Source organism: Schistocerca nitens, chromosome 7 (genome assembly GCF_023898315.1).
Source record: "Schistocerca nitens isolate TAMUIC-IGC-003100 chromosome 7, iqSchNite1.1, whole genome shotgun sequence".
Taxonomy (NCBI): Eukaryota; Metazoa; Arthropoda; class Insecta; order Orthoptera; family Acrididae; genus Schistocerca; species Schistocerca nitens.
The window spans coordinates 319,542,999-319,569,536 of NC_064620.1; the positions used below are offsets into that span (position 1 = coordinate 319,542,999).

At 40.5% G+C, this 26,538-nt stretch overlaps 1 protein-coding gene across 3 annotated transcripts in view; it reads right to left on the bottom strand.

Annotated features, from left to right (window-relative positions):
- LOC126194751 (multidrug resistance-associated protein 1-like) overlaps window positions 1-26,538 on the bottom strand; it is a 368,141-nt gene that overhangs the window by 126,814 nt on the left and 214,789 nt on the right. For all 3 annotated transcript variants that reach the window (XM_049933026.1, XM_049933028.1, XM_049933027.1), the window contains exons 17-18: window positions 26,266-26,449; window positions 17,878-18,034 (exon numbers count right to left, since the gene is read on the bottom strand). In XM_049933026.1, coding sequence (XP_049788983.1) covers window positions 17,878-18,034; window positions 26,266-26,449 — 341 coding nt within the window. The remainder of the gene's footprint in view (window positions 1-17,877; window positions 18,035-26,265; window positions 26,450-26,538) is intronic.

Here is a 26,538-nt window from a genome sequence, read left to right on the forward strand (position 1 = left end):
AAAATTCGGAGTAGGTATTAAAATTCATGGAGAAGAAGTAAAAACTTTGAGGTTCGCCGATGACATTGTAATTCTGTCAGAGACAGCAAAGGACTTGGAAGAGCAGTTGAACGGAATGGACATTGTCTTGAAAGGAGGATATAAGATGAACATCAACAAAAGCAAAACGAAGATAATGGAATGTAGTCAAATTAAAACGGGGGATGCTGAGGGGATTAGATTAGGAAATGAGACACTTAAAGTAGTAAAGGAGTTTTGCTATTTAGGGAGTAAAATAACTGATGATGGTCGAACTAGAGAGGATATAAAATGTAGACTGGCAATGGCAAGGAAATCGTTTCTGAAGAAGAGAAATTTGTTAATATCGAGTATAGATTTAAGTGTCAGGAAGTCGTTTCTGAAAGTATTTGTATGGAGTGTAGCCATGTATGGAAGTGAAACATGGACGATAACCAGTTTGGACAAGAAGAGAATAGAAGCTTTTGAAATGTGGTGCTACAGAAGAATGCTGAAGATAAGGTGAGTAGATCACGTAAGTAATGAGGAGGTATTGAGTAGGATTGGGGAGAAGAGAAGTTTGTGGCACAACTTGACTAGAAGAAGGGATTGGTTGGTAGGACATGTTTTGAGGCATCAAGGGATCACAAATTTAGCATTGGAGGGCAGCGTGGCGGGTAAAAATCGTAGAGGGAGACCAAGAGATGAATACACTAAGCAGATGCAGAAGGATATAGGTTGCAGTAGGTACTGGGAGATGAAGAAGCTTGCACAGGATAGTGTAGCATGGAGAGCTGCATCAAACCAGTCTCAGGACTGAAGACCACAACAACAACAACTTATGGGAAACAGAACTTTAATTGTGATGTGGTACTGGAATTTGATAGTAGGAAAAGGAAGAGAAGGAAAAGTAGTAGGTGAATATGAACTTAGGGAAAGGAATAAAATAGGAAGCTGAGTGGTAGATTTTTGCACACAGAATAATTCAGTAATTGCTAACACTCCATTTAAGAACCATAAAAGAAGGTTGTATAGGTGGAAGAGACCTATAGACACTGAAAGGTTTCATATAGATTATATAATGATAACACAGAGATATAGGAACCATATTTTAAATTTTAAGACATTCCAGGAGCAGATGTGGACTCTGACGACAATTTATTGGTTGTGAACTGTCAATTAAAACTGAAGAAATTGGAAAAAGATAGGAAATTAAGGGTAAGTTGAAAGAACCATAGGTTGTAAGAGAGCTTCTAAGGGAACATGAACATGAATTGACTTGCGCAGGGGAAAGGAATGCAGTAGAAGATGAATGAGAAGATTTAAGAGATGAAATAGTGAAGGCAGCAGAGGATCAAATACATAAAAAGACAAGGCCTGATAGAAATCCTTGGATAACACAAGAGGTATTGAACTTAACTGACAAAAGGAGAAAATATAAAAATGCAACAAATGAAACAGGCAGAAGGAAATCAAACGTCTAAAAAATGAGATTGACAGAAAGTGAGATATCACTAAATAGGAATAGCTAGAGGACAAATGTAAGGATTTATAAGCATATTTTACTATGGGAAAAATAGATGCTAACTACAGGAAAATTAAACAGAGTTTTGGAGAAAAGAGAAGCAGCTGTATGAATATCAAGAGCTCAGATGGAAAACCAGTTCTAAGCAAAGAAGGGAAAGTTGAAAGGTGTAAGGAGTATTTAGAGAGTGTATGCAAAGGAGATGAACTTGAATACAATAATATAGAAACAGCAGAGGACATAGGTGAAGATTAAATAGAAGACTTGATATTTTGCAAAAGGATTTGACAGAGCACTGGAAGACATAAGTCAAAACAAGGCCTCAGGAGTAGACGACATCCCATCATAAATACTGATAGCCTTGGGAGAGCTACCCAAGACAAAACACTTTATCTGATGTACAAGATGTATGGGGCAGGAGAAATACCCTCAGAAGAAAGAAGAATGTAATAATTCCATTTCCAAAGAAATCAATTTCTGGATGGATCTGAAAATTACCAAACAATCAGTTTGATAAGTGATTGTTGGAAAATACTAATATGAATTCTATACTGAAAAATTGAAAAACTGGTAGAAGCCAATCTTGGGGAAGGTGAGTTTGGATGTGGAACAAATCTAGAAACATCTGAGGCAATACTGACCATAGGACTTATCTTAAAAGATAGTTAAGAAAAGACACACCTATGGTATTTGCGACCATTGACTGGGATACTCATTTTGATATCCTGAAGGTTGCAGGGGAAAATAAAGGGGCAAAAAGCTACTTACAACTGCAACAGTAACTATAAGATAGTTATAAGAGTCGAGGGGCCGAAGGAAGAAATGATTGAGAAGAGAGTGAGACAGGGTTGCACTCTACACCCAATGTTATACAATCCGTACGCTGAGCAAGCAATAAAGGAAACCAAAGAAAACTTTGGAGTAGGAATGAAAGTTCAGGAAGAAGAAATAAAAACCTTGAGGTTTTCTGATGGCATTGCAATTCTGTCAGAGAAAGCAAAAACTTAAAAGAACAGTTTAATGGAATGGGCAGTGTCTTGCAGGGAGGATATAAGATGAATATCAACAAAAGCAAAACAGGGATATTGAAATGTAGTAAAGTTAAATAAAGTGACACTGAGGGTATCAGATTAAGGAATGAGGCACTGAAAATAGTAGATAGGTTTTGCTATTTGGGCAGCAAAATAACTGATCATGGCTGAAGTAGAGAGGATATAAAATGTAGACTGGCAATGGCAAGGAAGAGCTAGAGCAAATGATTCCTAAACCTGCAGTTGATCCTTCACACTCACACCCATGAGAATTATCTCATTTTTGTGTCTATTGAACAAAAACTAAACCTAATCTAATCTAATCTAATCACAAGCAAAATTTTCTGGCAAACCAATTGAGTTTGCTGATACTGTTGTTTAAATTTCTGTTGGAACTGCTGTTACAATTGCTGCTGCAGAATCAGCTATGGCTCTTGTTGTTCCAAGATTTGTGCCAATGGGCTACCACTTACCTTTTACCTTGTCATCAGTTATATTGAATGAGATTCAGCTCAAAGTCAAGAATGACCAAAACCCATTGAGAATGGACTAAAAGACTAGGTGTTGTAACAATATTTCATTAATGGTGAACACAAGGACAACAAGAGGAATGAGTAACAGAGATTGCATGGCAGAACAACAAGTCCAAACAAGAGAGCTAAGATCAAAAACTGAAGATGTAGCAAATTATAAGGCCGACCAAAAATGTTTAGTGGCAATGATACAAGAGTACAGTGAAGTCATGACTGAAGACTGAGCTGCTGCTCTGCTACCTTTAAAGGGCAGCCACAAACACTGATAGGCTGTCAAGATGAGTGTGGTTCTATGGCCATTGCTGCAGCAGTCACAGCATCACCTGCAGATGTAGCAGTGCCATCTAGTGGCTGTCACTGAATTCCAGCAAGCATTCACAATTGCTGAGCCAGGGTACCAGATACACACACGTGAAGGAAGTGGCTATGGAAAAGTGATGAAAGTTGATTTTCTTAGTGGTGGGAAATAAATGGAGCTTAGATATAATTAGACAAGCCTCTGTTGTGTAGTCATGTCTGTTTCTTGGTGTTTAAGTGTTTTTGCTGATGACTATTTGGTTGCAAATATGGCTGAGTTGATTTTGGCACTTTATCCAATAAGCTAACGTCATACAGCATATTAATTCAAACATAGGGCAGCAATATTTGCTGGGCTTTCTGTAGCTTAAATTTTTCTCCCACCTGTGGAATTCACATTTCAATTAATTCTGTGAGTTTGCTTGGAATCTGATGGGAAGACACCTAATTATGGCTCTCCATGTAGGCTGTTTATTTTTAGTGCCATGAACAATTTACTATGAATCTAACAATGGAAAATCCAGGATGGAATGTAACAATATTATGAAAAGGAAAGTTGCTACTCACCATATAGCAGAGATGCTGAGTCACAGGTAGGCACAACAAAAAGACTGTCACAAATAAATAAAGCTTTCAGACAATAGAGCTTCATCAACAACAAACGTAAACACACACAACACACACACAAACACACACACACACACACACACACACACACACACACACACACACACACACACACACACACATGCGCAAATTTAATTTACACACACGACCACAGTCTCAGGCAACTGAAACAACACTGTGATCATGTGTGTAAATTGTGTGTGTGTGTGTGTGTGTGTGTGTGTGTGTGTGTGTGTGTGTGTGTGTGTGTGTGTGTGTGTGTCTGCACCTACATCTATTGTTGACTCAGCATCTCCACTATATGGTGACTAGATTCTTATAGCGATATTCTTCAACACACTGTGAAGTGCATGTCAGAGTGCATGTCCCATAGCACTCCCTTAGACCAGTTGTTAAGGCTTTTTCCCACTCCATTCACGTAAGGCTCACAGAAAGAATGATTCTTTAAATGCCTTCATGCATGCTGTAATTAATCTAATCTTGTACTCGTGATCACTATGGAAGTGATATGTAAGGAGTTGTAGTGTATTCCTAGAGCCATCATTTAATGTTGTTTATGGAAACTTTGTAAGTAGACATTCTCCAGGCAGTTTCCATTTGTTTTCAAAAGTCTGCCAGTTGAGCTTCTTCAGCATCTATGTGACAGTCTAATATGGATCAAACAAACCTGCACCTTTTTGTGTTGTACTTCTCTTTATATGTTCAATCCCATATTACTCGTATTTGGTGTGGGTTACATGCAATTGAGCAGTATTCTAGGATGGCTGGCACAAGTGATTTACCACCAATCTCCTTTGTCGATTAATTGCATTGCCCCAGTATTCTATCAATAAAAAACTTCCACATGCTTTACTTGTGACTGAGTTTATGTGGTCATTCCATTTCATATCCCTACAGTGTGTTACACCAAGGTAGTTGTGTCGGTAGACCAATTCCAACAGTGACTCATTAACATTATAGTCACAGGGTGCTACATGTTTTCGCTTTGTGAAATGCACAATTTTACATTTCTGAACATTTAAAGAAAGTCGACAATCTTTGCGCCACTTTGAAATCTTATCAAGATCTGACTGAATATTTATGCAGCTTCTTTCAGACAGTACTTCATTACAGGCAACTGCATATTCTGTAAAAAGGCTGAGGTTACTATTAATATTGTCCATAAGGTCATTAGTGTATGACATGAACAGCAAAGGTCCAAACAAAGTTCCCGGAGGCACATCTGAAGTTACTTCTACATCTGTCAATGTCTCTCCATCCAAGGTAGTGTGATGCATCCTCTCTACCAAAAAACCTTCACTCCAGTCACAAATTTTACTTGATACCCCATACAATCATACTTTTGATAAGTAGAGTAGTTGTGGGACTGATGAGGGAGAGACCTCAGACATGGCTAACCTATTCAGCTCATATTTGGCAGGTTGCTTTTTTACAAACTAAAATTAGACTCTAAAATATTTTAGTTCAACACCACTCCACTCTTGAAAAAAACAACCCCTAAATTACATGACATGCAAATGACTAAAAATTGATACGATCGAAATATAATTGAAAACTGAGCATTTATTGTCATTGTATATGGGGTCTGAAAAAACCAGGAAAGTGTAGAGCCAAAATTCTTTAAAGTCACCCATTTTATGTTGCAAGCAAGTAACCTGCCAAATACGAGCTCAAATTGGTTGGCCACATTTAAAGCCTTCCCCATACGAGTCAAATGCATTGTAATCTCCCCACGGAAAATTACCCTCTACCACGCAATAATTAATAATGGTCAATCGAATCATCCACATTTATTTACGTTTGAAAAGTATCTGATCAGATTTTCTTGTAATATATGCGCCGACAGCTCGTCGACGCAAAGGTATTTTTCTAGTACGTTTATTCTTTGGAATAAGAGAGATACAGAGATGTATTCTCCATGGTTATTATAGAGGGATAAGGGAACAGCTTCGGAAGTATCGGTTGGAAGATTGTCGGGTTGCTAAAAGAAACATATTTACTCTTCTTCTCGCTAAAGTGAGCTATTAACGTTTGTGCCACTAGCGGGATAGGTAAAGAGAAAGAAAGAACTGTAAAAGCAAATTACATAAGACTTGGAATCCACAGAAAACGGAACATGTAATGGAGATGGATCGAATATACAATTTTCCTCAGAAATAAGGTTTGTGACCACTTTATTCTAGAGTGAATGACGAATGAGTTCTCTGTCTGAAACATTGATGATTGTCTTGGCCCTGTAATTAGTGGGGAAGTTTCAGCTGTGACGGAGAGAGCCTGCAATCTCCGAGTTTTTATAAATCGTCCAAAAAGGCTTCGTCCACATCTGAAATTCTAGATCTGTCTTAAACTGAACGAATTTTTCAAACGATCGATTTTCCCAACTGAATGCAGCGCTTAATAATAATAACAAATGTAAAGATCTCTTTCCAGCAAGCCAGCCGCTGAATATTAAGACAAAGGGCTCCACCAGAGATTCTACTAGGCTGATTTCACGTAAATAATATATTTAAACTGTACACAGATAAAGGACAGAGAGAGAGAGAGAGAGGGAGAGAGCAAATGAAATTCGAGAAAATACTCAGAATCCTCCATTAGCATAATTCTTTGTCTGTCTTATCACGGATCAGCCTAATTATAAAACAGGAAGCCCAACTTTATTGTACCAATTTATGTGTGAGAGTGAAGGAGTAATAAAGGCGACAGATACACCTCTGTACAGACAAAACATTACACCAAGTTAGCGGCAAGCTGCATTCACATACTTTCATCATTTACAGTAGTAGAGAATTCATTATAATGGCCAATCCGTGACAGGACACGTTTTTGGACGTTGTTAAAATAATTTTGTTCTCTGTTTCATGTGAACTACGACGAGACAACTTAACTGGGAAAAGAGAAGAAATACTCGCAGTCAAATTAAGTGGTTCTACAAATAAGAACATCACACTGGGCGCAGAAAAAAGGCCAGATCTATAATTTTTTATTAAAGCTTGCTAGTATTGCTGAAGTATACGCTTTTCTGTTTAGTAATAGTGGAAATTTGGACATTTACTAATTGTGTTCATGCTAGATGTAGTTGGATTGACCTGCCCTAGTTGCATTTATCTGTATAAGTACAATAAGAAAGTAAACACAGAAGTACTCTTGTGTGAAGGGAGATATATATATATATATATATTGACGGTAGAACATTTATATGGTTTTAACTAGGGCAATGTTTAAGATGAGTCAAGCAGAGCAGAGCGGCACGCAACAGCCTTCAGCTGTTAGCACTGATAATAATGATGTAGTAAGAAGTGTTGCAGAACCGATCGCTACAGATAGTGCAATAGAACGCCCGATAGACACGGCTGGAGATGTAACAGCAAGTACGCAACATGGATTAGATCCATTGGTCGTTATCATGAGGCAGATGCAGATGATAACTGAGACCATAAATAATATGAATACGAAATTAGCCTCAGTTACTGAAGGGCAAAATGATTTGAATACGAAATTAGCCTCAGTTACTGAGGGGCAGGAAAATTTGAAAACCGACATTAACGCGAAATTAGCCTCGGTTACTGAAGGGCAGGAAAATTTGAAAACCAACATTAACGCGAAGTTCGCCTCAGTTAATGAAGGGCAAAATGATTTGAACGCGAAATTAGCTCAGTTACGGAAGGGCAGGAAAATCTGAAAGCTGAGATTAAGCAGCAGTTACACGACAGTTTTTCCGAATTAGAGCAGCGGATAGAGGCGAAGACAAAGGAACTTAAAGATCAGGCCGAAGAGACGGAACGAAAATTAACTGCACAAATAGAATTGGTGAAAGCTCAATGTGAGGAATCTACTCACCGCGTACGTGTAGAAATGAAGGAGTATGTGGCTATTAAGATAGATACCATGCGGGAACAGGTGGAAATGGTTCCGCAAATAGTACAAAAGCAAGATGCCATGTCATGTGCAATTGCGCAACTTCCTGAATTGGCACGTACGCAGACTAACCTAAAGGAAAGTGTTGAACATCTGACGGAGCGTCAAGACGTTATAGACCACCAAATTAATGTATTAACGGGTAAATTATCCGAAATCACATTAGAAAACAAAAGGCTAATGTGTGAAAACATTGAGCAAAATGTTAAAGCAGCATTCCAGAGTCTATGTGGCAAACAGGAAGAGAATTTGTTTGCGAAAGGACTTGAGGAAGCGCGACAGCAGTTAGGTGCTGATTTCGAGCATTGGAAACAAACGATAGAAGAGTCGATACGCGTTTCACAACAAGGCTCAGAACAAATTAATACAGGCCAGCAACAGAAGTTGGCAGCGACTATAGAGCCAGTTACTGCACATTCGCACACAATACCGACTTGTGTAAGTAACTCAAATATTAAATTGCCACGAGCTAGTTGTTCGCGTGAAGTTTTATCTGACGGAGATTACGAAAGCCTTTGCCATGCCGAAGAAAAAATGATAAAGCATCGGCAATTCCAGATTTTTAACCCTGACAAAAGGGGGGTCCATCCGATTGTTTTTATTCGAAGTTTTAGAGGAGTGCTACACAGAAATTGGTCGGAGTGGCAGAAGATCAGTTTCGTTACGGGGTATATACAAGGTTCGGGGGCGATCTGGGCCTCAGACATGACTTCTGTTTGCTCAACATACGATGATTTTGAGAAAGCGTTTTTAGCAAAATTCTGGTCAGAAGGGGTACAGGAACGCCTAAGGCAGGAGGTGCTCTACCCAGAGCCTTTCTCTTTTTCAAAAGGAAGCCTTAGGAAGTATTTTGAAAAATATATAAATAAAACTAGATATTGGGACAGACCTATGCCCTTGCCGGACATAATAAACATACTTAAGGCAAGACTACCAACTAGCATCCGGAATCAATTAATTTACGGCAACGATAAAGACCTGGAGTCGTTCCTCACGACGTTAGATCATATAGACATTATCGAAGAGAACAACCAGAAAGCCCGTAACAACAGATTCCAATATAGGGAGATAGAACCTCCGCCAAATGGTAGGCAAGCAAACGCACGGAGATCGATAAATAGTGGAGAAACCCCTCAAAATCTCAATAATAATACCGGAAATAGTCTTGCGAGGGGCTATCCAAGGAACAACAGGAATGGGAAAAGATACAATCCCGTATGGGGGAATGAAAGGAATTTCAGACCGCAAGCCTGGAACAATAACAGCAATAGAAAGTGGAATCAACCGGGGGGAATAAACTCAAACAACCAACATCAGTGGGGACGGACGTCTGCAAATCAACCGGTAATTACCGAAGTGATGGACGATGTCAACCACCAGGCGAATCAAAATCCAACAAACTTGTAAGGACCCACTCGTGCCCCGGAGGAGCGGTCAACAATTGGTTGAGGGGCAACAGGATATGTGTACCCATGCTAACGTATAATGATGGACGATTACTGGCAGATGAATTGACCGAGGACTTAGAACCCCAAGATGAGGATAAGGAACAGGTGGCAGTAGCCGAAGTGCAAGTCATTTTGGAGACTGTACCTATAGTGGTGGTTTTAGACACAGCTGCAACCACAAATGTTATTTTGGAGGCACTATTCAACAAGATCAGAAATATAAGACGAGTACCAATTTTTCCAGTTCAAAATTGCAGAATAATAGGCGCCGTTGGGGCTAGATCGGCTAATGTAGAAGTGCAGTCACTACTTAGTGTAGAAGTCGGAAATGTAGCAATATTAAGCACATTCCTTGTTGTGAAAAATTTGGTGGTAGACTGCATTATCGGAGTCGACAGCCTACGTCAATACGGATGCAGAATAGATTTTAAAACAGGAAAAATTTGGTTAAATGTAAATAAACAAGAAATTGAGTTGGACTTGTTGAAAAAGGAAAGCCTTACCAGAAAATATAATAGTGGGATCAGTGTGCAAGTAATCAGGACTGCACAAAATTCTAAACAGCACGTAAATAATAAGTTCCAAGTCAAAGGAGATTTCGGTCAATTAGTGTATGAGAAGTTAAATGAATCCGACTGCATTGTTGAAGATCAGAAGAAGCAGCTCAAAGAATTATTATTAGCGTATGAAAACGTGTTTGATGAAAGGCCAGGAGTTATTAAGGGATACATATGCCATCTCTACGTTAAGCCGCACGAAACGTATTGTAGAACTTTCTATCCTGTTCCCTGGAGGTTAAAGGCTCAAGTTCAAAAAGAAATAGATCGCATGTTGAAATGGGGTTTGATCGAACCCTCTACAAGCCCATACTGCTCCCCATTGTTGGTCGTGCCAAAAGCAAATGGGACTGTGAGGCTGGTACTCAACGCCAGAGAAATAAATAAAATCATAATTCCAGTGAGAACACATCCGGAAAACATAGACGAACTTATACAACGATTCCAGGATGTCCAATATTTGACGAGCATTGATTTGCGGAGTTCTTATTGGCAGGTCAAGCTGGATGAGTTATCAAGGAAATATACAGCTTTCATTTATTCCGGAAGAAGTTACCAATTTACTGTAGTTCCTTTCGGACTCAACATTAGTGCTGGAATCTTTATAGCAGCTCTAGATTATGCTCTAGGACCAGAACTAAGAAGCAGGATAACAGTATTTGTTGATGATATGCTTATTGCATCGAAGACCTGGGAGGAGCATATTACCTTACTGAGTCGGGTGTTGGACGTGTTCAAAACCATGGGAATAACTGCTAACCTACAGAAATCCCATTTTGCACTAAACAGAATCAAGTTCCTGGGGCATATAATTGACGCAAAGGGAATTTTACCAACCAAGGAGAAGCTAATTGCGATTAGTAAGTTTCCAACACCCAGAAATAGGAGGCAATTAAAAGGGTTTATGGGTCTCGCCTCATTTTTTAGAAGATTTATAACGAATCAGGCCATGAATGCAGCAGCTCTAAATAGTTTGCTGAAGAAGGATGTGCCCTGGCTCTGGACATTAGAGTGTCAGGAAGCATTTGAAGAGATAAAGAAGCAATTAGTAAATGCACCGCTTTTGTACCATTCGGACATGCAAGAGGAATTTTACTTGTCAACAGATTCGTCAAATGTGGGTCTTGGAGCGTGCCTTTTCCAAGTACGCAAGATAGATGGACAGCTTACCTTTTGTCCTATTGCGTTTGCTAGTCGTGTTTTGTCCAACTGTGAACGAACTTACACGACGACAGAATTAGAGGCTCTTGCGGTCGTCTGGGGATTTAAAAAATTTCATTATTATTTATATGGGTCAAAGACTATCGTATACTGCGATCATCAATCATTAACGTTTTTACAAACGTGTAAACTGTTACACCCCAGACTGGCTCTGCAACAATACCAGTTTAAGATCGTACATGTCTCAGGGCAGCAAAACATTATTGCTGACGCTCTATCAAGGTCACCGCAGGTTTTAACCAAAGAGATTGAAGTAAATAATACCTCAGAATTCCCAGTATTGCTGCTGCAGGAAAATCCATTTAAGGCGTACTATGTCAATTTGTGTGTGCATATGGCCCAGTCACAGAAAAAAGATGCTCAATGGGGAAGTGTCATTCAAAGGTTACAACAGCAACCTTCGGATCAGATAGCAAATTATTACAAGCTGGTAAATGGCGTATTATTTTTCCGCTGTGGAAGGCCAAACAAAGTTCGTTGGTGTGTTTGTATACCTGAGGCGCAAATAGAGAAACTTGTATGGTTCACTCATTTAACCTGGGGACATTTCGGTGCGACAAAATGTGCAGACAAGATAAGTGGGTACTGTTATTTTCACAACATAAAGCGCAGAGTGCATGAGGTCTTAAAGAGATGCATAATCTGTCAAAAAACAAAGCCGGATTCAAAAGGGACTAAGCACCCATTATGCTCTATATTAGTACAAGAGCCAAAAGAATTAATTTCGTGCGATCTGTGTGGACCGTTACCTACTTCAAGAGGTGGTGTTAAATATGTGTTGGCATTTCTCGATGTGTGTACGAAATACGTAAAGCTATACCCGATAAAGGCGGCTACAGCCAAAGTAATTGTGTTAAGATTGATAAGGGATTATCTTCCACATGTTGGTACACCTAAGGCGATCATAACAGACAATGCTAAAATATTCACGGGACTCCGATGGAAGCAGACTTTGTCTCAAGTCGGTGTGAAACACATACTAACATCATTTTACCACCCACAAGGCAATCTGGTTGAGAGGATTTTTAGAGAATTCAATCGATTTATGAGGATGTATTGCCATAATAAGCAAACTGCGTGGGCAAATTATGTGGAAGAGTTTGAGCAGATATACAATAACATGCCCCACTCCTCAACTGGATATACACCTCGTGAATTGATGTTCCAAGCAAAAGAGGAAAACTTCTGGACTGACCATATCCCCAAAACTCAGGAAACTGAGATGCCTTGGGAAGAAAAAATAAGACAAGCTATCATAAATATGACGAAAAAGGCTGATCAGAGAAAACAACAATATGACAAATTAATCAAGAGGGTACAGACATACCATGTCGGAGAGAAGGTACTAGTCAAGCGACATACCAAATCATCCGTAATAAAGAAAAGTATAAAGAAATGGGAGTTACTATATACTGGCCCATACATTATCCTACAAATTCCGAATCCTGGAGCTTATCTGTTAGCATACCCGGGATCGAACAAAATAAAAGGGTTATTTTCTCATAACGACTTAAAAAAATATAATGAAGATTAGAAGATAGGGAGGAATGGTGTTCCGAGTGACAGAGATGAACGCTCATAAAAAAAAAAAAAAACATAACAATAAACTGTGTGTGTAGTGTTAGAAACCTTTAAATTGAAATAGTTAATCAGTGACATAGAGTATAGAAATAGTGACTAACTATTATTATCGAGTGTTGTAAAGAAGATAGTGGAGATAAGCTTCACCTGTGGTTTGGGTGAAGATAGAACTTTAGCATTGCTAATGTTATCAAGATTTATAAAGGATCTAACTCACCTTCAAGAAAAATGAAATGTTTCCCACCAATGATGTTGAATAATCAAAAGAGGTTCCGAGTGAATATTCATATATAATCTCATGTGAACGCTTTGATGTGTAAACGTGTGAAGGGATGTGTTGTGGCAGTGAATTGTGAGTGACGGTTAATGCCGCAAAGATAATTTCCCGCGCAAAACAGTTGACGTCGGCACGAGAATTAAAATCGATATAGACGACACAGATATGCTTTGTAAGAGACTCGCACCAAATGCGAGGGTAAACTGATTCATGTTGAACTTTAAAAGGAAAAGGTGTTATAATTAGAAGTTAAGAGTTTTTAATTTATTAATGAATGATTAAAGAAAGTAATATTTATAGAATTAGTAGTTATTTAATGGTTCGTGTTCGTTTGGGAATTTTGTTTGAAAAATCCATTTCCATATATGAGCATGGATGAACACCGTATGAATCAGAGAGTAAATGAAAGAAGTGAATCCGCATTCCTCAATGCTAATAACTTTTACATTTCAGCACTCAAGCGGAGAAATATATGTATTTAGAATAAAAAGTTTTTTGAGTATAGCTAAATTATATGACTTATCAAGGAAATATGGATTATGTCTTTGTATAAAATGAACTACACTTTCCATTATTCGATGATTTGAATCCAAAATCTATTGTAAGTTGCATGAATCCTTTAAATTACGAAGAACAAATCAGTGATAGAAAATGTGTTAGAACTGTTGGACTTATAAGCACAAGTGGGGAGGCAAAGTCAAAAGGAGTATTCAAGCGAGAGTAAATCGGATGATGCTTTTGGCAACATCATTAGTTAATGGTTGAATTCCTTGAAGTACGACGTAACAAAAAGGATCCATGAAGCCATAAGGATTTTGCTTTCAAAAAGGAGAATCTTGGACGGTGCAACCTAACCAGTTCTCTTACAGGAAGAGTTTCCCTTTTGGTCATTGCTACTTCTTTTGGAATGAATGTTGCATGTGAATTCGAGTATCCCTGTTCCTTCTACTCTTCCCATTGTGGGCCGCGTAGAAGATCAACTACAAAGGGGGCCGCGTAGAAGACCGACTACAAATGTGGACATCGGGGACATGCAAGACCCGGGGGAGTTTAGCACCGCAAGATATTGTCCTAGGAACAAGATTGTAAAACGAGAATTCACCTTATTTATTGTAAAACATTTTTTTTCCTAGAGGCACAAACCACCCTTCTCCAAATCGTTATACAAATTGATCCCTGTCTTTCCTTTAGAGATCTATTTCAAAATTATATTTTTTTTTCTTCTATAGGCTTTCCTATCTTCTATGTACCGTAGGCTGGGGGTCTAGGCTTAAGAGGTTTTCCAAGGTTTCCCTGCTTAAGAAAGTTCCCGAATGGGTAGACCCTGATAACGGTTTCATGAAAGATCATCTTCCTTGGTTGTGCACAGCAAACATAACACCTAGATGCACGTAAAAGCAATACAGCCGCGGTACCTGTCTCTTCATGTCTTCTGTCTTCAACATTTCTTTTCTTCGCCTGTCTCAAACATAATATTCCTTTTCAGTCGAAGGACTGACAATCATCACTTCCGGGTTATCCACGCTAATAGATAGCTCGCGAAGTGTGTTCGGTGAATCAAAATTGAGCTCACAAACTTCGCTCGCTGCGAGGGGCATTGTAATCTCCCCACGGAAAATTACCCTCTACCACACAATAATTAATAATGGTCAATCGAATCATCCACATTTATTTACGTTTGAAAAGTATCTGATCAGATTTTCTAGTAATATATGCGCCGACAGCTCGTCGACGCAAAGGTATTTTTCTAGTACGTTTATTCTTTGGAATAAGAGAGATACAGAGATGTATTCTCCATGGTTATTATAGAGGGATAAGGGAACAGCTTCGGAAGTATCGGTTGGAAGATTGTCGGGTTGCTAAAAGAAACATATTTACTCTTCTTCTCGCTAAAGCGAGCTATTAATGTTTGTGCCACTAGCGGGATAGGTAAAGAGAAAGAAAGAACTGTAAAAGCAAATTACATAAGACTTGGAATCCACAGAAAACGGAACATGTAATGGAGATGGATCGAATATACAATTTTCCTCAGAAATAAGGTTTGTGACCACTTTATTCTAGAGTGAATGACGAATGAGTTCTCTGTCTGAATCATTGATGATTGTCTTGGCCCTGTAATTAGTGGGGAAGTTTCAGCTGTGACAAAGAGAGCCTGCAATCTCCGAGTTTTTATAAATCGTCCAAAAAGGCTTCGTCCACATCTGAAATTCTAGATCTGTCGTAAACTGAACAAATTGTTCAAACGATCGATTTTCCCAACTGAATGCAGCGCTTAATAATAATAACAAATGTAAAGATCTCTTTCCAGCAAGCCAGCCGCTGAATATTAAGACAAAGGGCTCCACCAGAGATTCTACTAGGCTGATTTCACGTAAATAATATATTTAAACTGTACACAGATAAAGGACAGAGAGAGAGAGAGAGAGGGAGAGAGCGAATGAAATTCGAGAAAATACTCAGAATCCTCCATTAGCATAATTCTTTGTCTGTCTTATCATGGATCAGCCTAATTATAAAACAGGAAGCCCTAACTTTATTGTACCGATTTATGTGTGAGAGTGAAGGAGTAATAAAGGCGACAGATACACCTCTGTACAGACAATACATTACACCAAGTTAGCGGCAAGCTGCATTCACATACTTTCATCATTTACAGTAGTAGAGAATTCATTATAGCTTTTCAGATATAAAGAAATACTGCAGCTACCTGACTGCCTTGATCTATAGCTTGCAGTCTGTCAAGTGAGAATATTGCAAGTTTTGTTTCATGTGATCAATGTTTTTCGAATGTGCACTGTATGGTTTAGAGGAGGTCATTCTGTACCAGATATGTCTTTATATTTGAGTTCAAAATGTGTTCTAAGACTCTACAACAAATTGACATCAAGGATATTGGACAGTAGTTTTTGGATCATTTCAACTGCCCTTCTTGTAAATGGGTGTGACCTGTGTTTTTATCCATCTACTGGGCACTGTTTTATACCACACAGGATCTAAAATATACTAAAATTAAAGTAAGATCCAACACAGCCACAAATTCAGTCTAATAGTGATCCCATAGGGTCCTGGAGCTTCGTTCAGTCTTGTTTGGCAGTGAAGTGAATCTGGTTGGATACTCAACCCATGCTGGGTTATTAATGCATTAATAAGAGCTGCACAATAGCAATGTCTTTGTGAGTTGATCAAAGAAATTGTCCAGTTTTAAGTTTCAACCAGGTTGAAGTCACTCTCTCTATTAATTACATTCTTTGTCAAACAGATTTTCACAGCTTCCTTCACTTCTGAATCCCAAAGTGATGAAGTTCACATTCACGTTCAATATTGTCCGACAGCATAGAGTGGCCAGTATTATGCAGCAATCATTTTGTCACAGCGCTGCATCAATACTGGCAATTCTATGCAGTACAACGGTGTTGAAATTCTAGTCTGAATATCATTCTGGGACTCAGTAGTGAAAGAAGCAATGAAAATTTGTTTAGCAAAGGATTTAATTAATAGAGAAAGTGGTATGAATCTGGACAAAGCATGCAAATCAGCACTTTGTTAGATGAACTTCTTAAGATATTGCTACATGGCAGTCACTACTGATGCATCAATGTCCCTACATGAACCAAGCATCTAACCACAGGTTCACTGCATACAAAACTCTTTGCTACCAAGCATCATCTCTGGCACTTTTATGTCTGTAACAATAAGTGCAGTTATGCAGTTCTCATGGTTAAAATGATGGATGTAACTGCTGCACCTTCTGTTGGCTCACTTGAAAGATGACCAAAATATCAGTTGAAGACATGGAGTTTCTATGACTGCATGCCCAAAATCTATTAAGACAGTCCACATGGTTTAGCAACGCTCCTGTCCATGACCAGGGCATGCTTTTGTCTTGTTGTCAGCAATAGGGGATGCAATGTAGAACACATTTATCAGTCCCACATCTGTCTCCAAAGCCATAATTGGTTATGGTTCAATGGACGCCTTAATTACTCACCTCAAAAACTGTTCACTCATTAGAACACACTGAACACTTTCAATTCTAATAAATGGTCTTCATTTAGGTAATTTTCTGTAATGTTTAATTTGTTCTTCTGCCAAACAGTTACTGTGGCACACTGTCAAGCCATAATGAAAATAGGATTGTATTACACACAGAATGTACCAGGGCACATAGACAAAGAGTGCCCAATGTAATGTCCACATCCCATGTCAGGGTTCAAACCTTTAAACTTTTGGTTCCGAAGCACCTCCATGAGCAAATATATCAGTTTTCATGAAATTAGTAACAACATAAAAGAAAAAGAGAGAAAACAAAATAATATAGCATACTGTAGAAAAAGAATAAGAGGGCATGTATGCAATGCTTTCAAATGTAATTGCTTAATCAGAAAACACAGGCAGACAGGAAATAAACAATGGAAGAAGTTCAGATGCTGCTGGAGAGCAAGAAAATTGCCAAGATCTCCAAATCAGAGAGAGAGAGAGGTTGCCTAGTCTCTACTAGTAGGTGTGTCATATCCCCAATTTCTGTCCCCTTCACATTTGCCTCTATCTTCACACAAGGTGCTTCATAAATATTCAGAAAACAATGATATCAATGGTCATATTTTCACAAGTTAAAACCTCGTGAAAAATGAAATATAGATGGCACTTTTATTCCACACACAACATAAATATTAGAATAACTAACTCTACAGTATCATTTAAAACCATATTTGTTGAAAAAATGGCATCCTCTGTTTGAATTACATGATACATGGATTATGATTTAAGAATTGCTGTTTTGGATATGATTATTCCGATATGCAGCAGGGCACTTTTGTGTAATTCTTTAATATCTTAAATAAAAATGATAATAACAAAAAGGTCTGTACCTGGATACTGATCCTGACATTGACAGTGAATTTTTATCATCAACTGAGTCACTCTCACTGTGACTTTCTGAAATTTGTGATCTTGTCTGCTTCAATTTTTGAGATAGTTCTCCAGCACCAATTGCAGTCTCTAATTGCTGTTTGATCTCTTCAAGTTCTGAAGGAAAAAGGAGATATAAACAATGGATAAAGTAAAGGTTGTATATTTCAGCCACTGCATAGGTTTATGTATATAAGGAAAACAGCACAGGGTGGGGGGTGAGGGTTGGTATGGGGGGGGGGGGGGGGGGGGCAGCATATCAATCTCCAAGAAAGAACAGGGCATTATGTTTGTGACTAAGTTTCTGGACAATTTCTTGTATGATCTGTTACCACTTAATATCTCAACAATATCATGCATGGGTACTTTTACTCCTTCTGTTGTTTGTAATCTACCTAGCACATTCCAGTATTGTATTTAGCTGTAAATAAATAAATAAATAAAATAAAATAAAAAAATAAAAATAAATAAAATAAAGTAAAACCTACATTCTGAAAACTTGTACATTAAATAGTAACACTCTCAATCACTGAGGCCAAATACTTTTTTAACATGTTATGCTGCTTATCTAGCTTAAAAAAAATTGAAATTCACATAGCAGTGAGAGGTGACTCATTCACAGCTGGAATTCTAAATTCATTCATATATCCAGTTTTCAACCAAGGAAACTATTAAAAACATTAGCAAATTTTAGGAAAATGCCAAAAGTCACAAGAAACATCTGGGAGCTACTATGTGATTTAAATGTAGTATTAGTATTGTGAAAAGGAAAGCTGTTACTCACCATGTAGAGGAGATGCTGTGTAGCAGATAGGCACAACTAAAAGACTATCACAATATAAGCTTTTACCCATCAAGGCCTTTGTCAAAAATAGATGACAGACAAACACACACACACACACACACACACACGACCGAAGCCCCTGGCAGCTGAAGCCACGGCAAGCAACAGCAGCAATGCATGATGGGAGAGACATCTGGGTGGGAGTAATGAGGAAGCTGGGGCAGGGAGAGGGAGGGATAGCAGGGTAGGGGTGGGGGACAGTGCAGTGCTGCTGTGCTGCTGGGGAGTGTGCAAGGACAAGGTGGAGAGTGGGTAGTGCAGCTAGGTGCAGCCGGAAGGTTAGACAGAGTGTTGGGGAGGGGTGGGGTGGGGTGGGGGGGGGTAGTGGGAAAGAAGAGAAATAAAAAAATTGGGTGCATTGGTGGTGTGAGGGCTGTGTAGTGCTGAAATGGGAACAGGGAAGGGGCTGGATGAGTGACAAAAATGACTAATGGAGGTTGAGGTCAGGAGGGTTACAGGAATGTAGGATATATTGCAGGCAGCAATTCCTGCACAATTCAGGAAAGCTGGTATTTGTGGGAAGAAGCCATATGGCACAGGCCATGAAGCAGTCACTGAAATGAATGATGTCATGTTCAGTAACAGGGTGGTCCACTTGTTTTTTGGCCACAGTTTGTCGGTGTCCATTCATGCAGACAGACAGCTTGTTGGTTGTTATGCCCAATAGAATGCAGCACAGTGATTGCAGCTTAGCTTGTAGATTACATGACTGGTTTGAAAGGTAACCATGCCTTTAATGGGATAGGTGATGTCTCTGACCAGAGTGGAGTAGATGGTGGTGAGAGGATGGACAGGACATGTCTTGCATCTAGGTCTATTACAGGGATATGAGCCATGAGGTAAGGGTTTGGTAGCAGGGGTTGTGTAGATATGGATGAGTATATTGTGTAGGTTCAGTGAATGGTGGAATATTACTGTGGGAGGTGTGGGAAGGTTAGTGGACAGGACATTTCTCATTTCAGGGCATGACAAGAGGTAGTCAAAACCCTGCTGGTGAATGTAATACAGTTACTCCAGTCCTGGGTGGTACTGAGTTATGAGGGGAATGCTCCTCTGTGACTTGATGGTGGGACTTGGGAGGTTGTGGGAGACTGGAAAGCTAAGGCCCAGGGATTTGTTTTTGTACAAGGTTGGGAGGGTAATTATGGTGTGTGAAGGCCTCAGTGAGACCTTCGGTATATTTTGAGAGGGACCACATGTCACTGCAGATCCGATGACCACAGATGACTAAGCTGTATGGAAGGGGCCTCTTGGAACAGAATGGGTGGAAGCTGTCGAAGTGGAGGTATTGCATGTGGTTAGTAGGTTTAATATCGACAGAGGTACTGATGTAGCCATCTTTGAGGTGGAGGTCAATATCTAGGAAGGTGGTTTGTTGGGATGAGTAGGACCAGGTGAAGCAAATGGGGGAGAAGCTGTTGAGGTTCTGGAGGAATGGGGATAGGGTGTCCTCACCCTCAATCCAGATAACAAAGATGTCATCAATGAATCTGAACCAGATGAGGGATTTAATATTATGGGTGTTTAGGAAGTATTCCTCTAGATGGCCCATGAATAGGTTGGCATATTATGGCACCATGTGGGCACCCAGAGCCATATCCTGGATTTTTTTGTAAGTAATGCCTTCAAAGGAGAACTAATTGTGGATTGTGGGTGAGGATATACTTGGTCATGGGAATAGGAAGGAGGCTGTTTGTTCAAAATCTATCAGGCATTGGGAAAGGTAGTGTTCAACAGTGGTAAGGCCATGGGCATTAGGAATGTCTGTGTAAGGGACGAAGCACCAACAGTGAGAAGCAGGGGAGCATGTGGTAAAGGGTCAGGAACTGTGGAGAGTTGGTGGAGGAAATGATTGATACCTCTTATATAAGAGGGTTTTTCCAGATAATAGGCTGAAGGTATTGACTATGGGAGCAGAGATTCTCTCAGTGGGGGCAAACCAGCCACAATTGAGCATCCTGGGTGGTTGGCTTTATGGACTTTAGGAAGTGTGTAGAAGGTAGGAGTGCAGGGAGTAGTAGGGGTGAGCAGAGAGATGGACACTGGGGAGAGGTTCTGGGATAGGCCTAAGGATCTGAGGACTGGAGATCCTGCTGGATTTCTGGAATAGAGTCACTGTGGCAAAGTTTGGAGGTGGATGTATCTGACAGCTGGTGAAGCCTTCTGCCCGGTAATCCTTGCGGTTCAAAACAACGTTGATGCAGCCTTTGTACCCAGGTAGGATCATAAGGTAAGGATAAGTTTTTAGATGGTGGACTGTGGTTCTTTCTGCAGATGTAAGGTTAGTTTGCATGCTGAGAGATTTGGGGAATGATGGCAAGGCAAGGTTCGAGGTTAAGAAATTCTGGAAAGTTAAGAGGAGGTCATTTAGGAGCAGTGAGGTGGATCACAGTTGGATGGAGGAGTGAACTGAGTCAGGCAGAGTTCAAAATTGGTCCTTGGTTGAGTCTGATAGGTAGGGTTCGTGGCAAAAATGTTTTTTCCACTGTTGAGGCCAGGAGAAGGAGAGAAGGTCTTTAAAAAGCCCCACATGATTGAATATGGGAATTGTACACGAGGTGAGGTCTTTTGAAAGACTGATTATCTGTGGGGCTAAGGCTCCTGGAGGAAAGGTTCATGACTGTGTTTTGGGTCTGTTTGTCTTCTGGGTTCTGTGTGGTGGTGGGGTAAAATTAGTAGGTCTGAAAGACAGGGTTTGTCTGCTGTAAGGGGGGTGTGGGGGAGGCTTGGAGGTTCTTGTAGAGGTGGTGGACAGTGGTACTTCAAAGCAAGAGTAGGAAGTGAGCAGGGTGGAGGGTTTTTTGGGGTGGTGTTGCACATGTTGCTATTGTTCCTGGTGAGCAAGAGTTTCAGTGTGTGTTATGGGGGCCAGAAATTTGGGATTGCACAGCAGGAGAATTTTACTGATGGAAAGGAGTTCTTGCAAGGAAGTTTGAGTTTGGTTGATATGGTTTTGCAGGACTATGTTGGCGAGAGCTAAGGATTGGTGGAATCCGAAGTGATGGAGGTCACTGTGGAAGGAGTGGTGGCAGCCAGAGGCAGGTAATCTGATGGTAAGGCCTTATGGGGAGATGCCATGAGCCAAGCAACAGTACTAGAACAGTAAGTGGCTAGGGATATGGAAACTTTTCTATATTGACACAGATGGAAGGAGCAAGGAACCATGGTGGTGAAAAAATGCGAAAAATTACATAAATAACTTAGAATTAGGTCTGAAAATATTCGCAAAAATACACCCAAGTACGTGGGAAAAATCAAAAACGGAAGAAACAGATGAAAAAGGCCGAAACAAGATGAAATCTGAGGGAGTTGATGATAACAAATGGTAAATACTCACTAAAATTTGTGTGAAGTCACAATCAGATCAAAGAAAAGTTATAAATAACTAAAAAAAATATTTTACTGTGGGTAGCAGGTCATAGGGTGGATAAGTGTGAAGAAGGGGGATGGAAGATGGAAGACGTGACTGGATGAGGTGAAATTAGTGGGAACAAACTGGGATAGAATGGAGAAAGAGTGGGAAGTGGGCAGGGATTCAAAGGATGAGATACAAGATCATGTGGCACCAGAAAGGTGAGGGAAATAACATGTGTAACATGTGAAAATAAGGGAGAGTGACACAGGAAGAGTGATCAATTTGAAGGTATAGGATTAATGATATCAGCAGGAGTAATCTGAGATGTAAGATGCTGCACCAACAATCAGTGCAATCTTGTAGCCATCTCTTGTGCATCGCTGAGACAGTTGATACAGAATGGCAAGTAAGCAGAGCATGCAGTGTGACATCTTTGTGATCCGGATCAAGGGTGAGGACACCCTATCCACATTACATCAACAGCTTTACCTGGTCCTCCACAACCCAACAAACCAACTTCCTAGATGTTAACCTCTACCTCAAAGATGGCTACATCAGTACCTCCATCAATATCAAACGTACTAACCACATGCAGCTGCCACCCATTCCATATCATGAAGTACCTTCCGTACAGCCTAGGCACCTATGGTCATTGCATATGCAGTGACAAGCGGTCCCTCTCAAGATATACCGAGGGTCTCAATGAGGCCTTCACATATTGTAATTATCCTCCCAACATTGTACAAAAACAAATCCACGTGCCTTGTCTTTCCAGGCTCCCACAACCTCCCAAAGTCTCACCATCTGCCCATAGGGGAGCATTCCCCTATTAACTCAGTACCACTCAGGACTGGAGCAACTGAATTACATTCTCTACCAGGGTTTTGATTGCCTCTTGTCATGCCCCAAAATGAGAAATGTCTTGCCAACTGTCCTTCCCAATCCTTCCATAGTGGTATTCTGCTCTCCACTGAACCCACACAATATACTTGTCCATCCCTACACAACACCTTCCCTCAACCCCTTACCTCGTGGCTCATATCCCTGTAAATAGACCTAGATGCAAGATGTGTCCCATACATCTTCCCACCACCACCTACTCCACTCTTGTCACAAACATCACCTATACCATCAAAGGCATGGCTACCTGTAAAACCAATCGTGTAATCTACTAGCTAAGCTGCAACCACCGTGCTGCATTCTATGTGAGCATGACAACCAACAAGCTGTCTGTTGACATGAATAGCCACTGACAAACTGTGGCTAAGAAATAAGTGGACCATCCTGTTGCCAACCCCACTACCCAACACAACATCCTAAATTTCAATGACTGGATCCTTCACACCAACAGCAGTTTCCCTGAATTGCACAGGTGAGAATTCTCCCTGTAATGTAGCCTATGTTCCTGTAACCCTCCTGGCCTCAACCTTCGTTAGTCATTTTTCTCACCTACCCTGGCCCTTCCCTGTTGCCATTCCAGCACTTCCCAGCCCTCATTCCACCATTGCACTCAGTCTTTTTACTTCTCTCCTTTTCTGCTCCCTCCCCCCACCCCTCTACTGCCACCTGTCTAACCTCCTGACTGCACCTAGCTGTCCTACCCTCTCTACACCTTGTCCTTGTGTGTTCCTCAGCAGCAAGTCACTGTCCCCCACCCTCAACCAGCTATCCCTTCCCCTCTGCTGCTGTTGCTTGCAGTGTGGCTTCAGCTGCCAGAGGCTGCAGTCATGTGTGTGTGAGTTGCATTTGTGTGTGTGTGTGTGTGTGTGTGTGTGTGTGTGTGTGTGTGTGTGTGTGTGTGTGTGTGTGTGTGTGTTTGTCATCTATTGCTGACAAAGGCCTTGTTCACCAATAGCTTATGTTGTGACAGTCTTTCAGTTGTGCCTACGTGTGACTCAGCATCTCCATTATATGGTGAGTAGCAACTTTCCTTTTCATTATACTGTTAGATTCCATCCTGGATTTCCTATTGTTTGAGTAAATGCAGTATTTTTGAACATGTGCCTGCTGCTGATCAGCTTACAGACAGTGTAAGGACTCTTTACAGTGCACACAAACATATGAGTACACGAAACTAATACAGAAGTTACAAGTTCAACCAAGCAAATGTGAACCATGTATTACGAGGGCAGTTCAATAAGTAATGCAACACATTTTTTTTCTGAAACAGGGGTTGTTTTATTCAGCATTGAAATACACCAGGTTATTCCCCAATCTTTTAGCTACACAACACTATTTTTCAACGTAATCTCCATTCAATGCTACGGCCTTACGCCACCTTGAAATAAGGGCCTGTATGCCTGCACGGTACCATTCCACTGGTCGATGTCAGAGCCAACGTCGTACTGCATCAATAACTTCTTCATCATCTGCGTAGTGCCTCCCACGGATTGCGTCCTTCATTGGGCCAAACATATGGAAATCCGACGGTGCGAGATCGGGCCTGTAGGATGCATGAGGAAGAACAGTCCACTGAAGTTTTGTGAGCTCCTCTCGGGTGCGAAGACTTGTGTGAGTTCTTGCATTGTCATGAAGAAGGAGAAGTTCGTTCAGATTTTTGTGCCTACGAACATGCTCAAGTCATTTCTTCAATTTCTGAAGAGTAGCACTATACACTCCAGAGTTGATCGTTTGACCATGGGGAAGGACATCAAACAGAATAACCCCTTCAGCATCCCAGAAGACTGTAACCATGACTTTACCGGCTGAGGGTATGGCTTTAAACTTTTTCTTGGTAGGGGAGTGGGTGTGGCGCCACTCCATTGATTGCCGTTTTGTTTCAGGTTCAAAGTGATGAACCCATGTTTCATTGCCTGTAACAATCTTTGACAAGAAATTGTCACCCTCAGCCACATGACGAGCAAGCAATTCCACACAGATGGTTCTCCTTTGCTCTTTATGGTGTTCGATTAGACAACGAGGGACCCAGCGAGAACAAACCTTTGAATATCCCAACTGGTGAACAATTGTGACAGCACTACCAACAGAGATGTCAAGTTGAGCACTGAGTTGTTTGATGGTGATCCGTCGATCATCTCGAACGAGTGTGTTCGCACGCTCCGCCATTGCAGGAGTCACAGCTGTGCACAGCCGGCCCGCACGCGGGAGATCAGACAGTCTTGCTTGACCTTGCGGCGATGATGACACACGCTTTGCCCAATGATTCACCGTGCTTTTGTCCACTCCCAGATCACCGTAGACATTCTGCAAGTGCCTATGAATATCTGAGATGCCCTGGTTTTCCGCCAAAAGAAACTCGATCACTGCCCGTTGTTTGCAACGCACATCCGTTACAGACGCCATTTTAACAGCTCCGTACAGCGCTGCCACCTGTCGGAAGTCAATGAAACTATACGAGACGAAGCGGGAATGTTTGAAAATATTCCACAAGAAATTTCCGGTTTTTTCAACCAAAATTGGCCGAGAAAAAAAAATGTGTTGCATTACTTATTGAACTGCCCTCGTACAAGCAGAATTGTGTCACACAGTACTTGAAATATTTTTCTGACACTGTTTCACTAAACGCTGATCTAGCTATTCAAGTATACACCAGAATCTAAACAAGAAAATTGCCTATTGCTTGAGTGAAACCTGGACTATGGCCATACAGACTTAAATTTTGGAAGAAACTACAAAAATCAGCAATTGCAATATACCCTATCTGCTTTATTTGGCTGCACATTTAGTCACAAGGCAGATGGAAAGGAACTCATTTTGATGCATCTTTTCTTTAACTAAAAATAGTGGTGCTGTATTCCTAGTAATCATAGCAGACCTCAAAACAAGAAACCTTGAACTCCGCTACCATGTGTACAACATTCTTGATCCTGTCAATATTAGTGCTAATGTGTGGGTGTGTGTATGTGTGTGTGCGTGTGTGTGTGTGTGTGTGTGTGTGTGTGTGTGTGTGTGTGTGTGTGTGTGTGTGTGTGTGGGTGGGTGGGTGTGTGGGTGGGTGGGTGGGTGTGTGCATGTGTTGCTGCACATCTGCATGCACCCACATTATGCTAAGTGTGACAACAGTAGTCTAACATTTGTAAACATATGCAACACTTCTAATTCTCAATGAGCTAATACAAAAAACTATCTGGAAGTGAGTCAGAATTAACAAAAGGCAATATGATGGGCATTTTAAATTTTAAATCTCACCTCCATTATCTGCTCCTTCTGTGTCAGCCTCCTGAAGATGCTGGACAAGGAACTCTGCAAATGCACCCTTCTTTTCCAGCAACTCTTTATAAGCACCGGTTTCAGTAACTTCACCATCTTTAAGAACTACAATGAGGTCAACTTCTGGCAGGAATGTTATACTGTGTGTCACCAGAACTCTTGTCTGCAAAAAAAGTCAATTTTAATGTTTATGATAACCATGAAAATAGCCCAATTTCTCCTAGCCAAACTTCTAGAGAAAAAGTTGTTTAC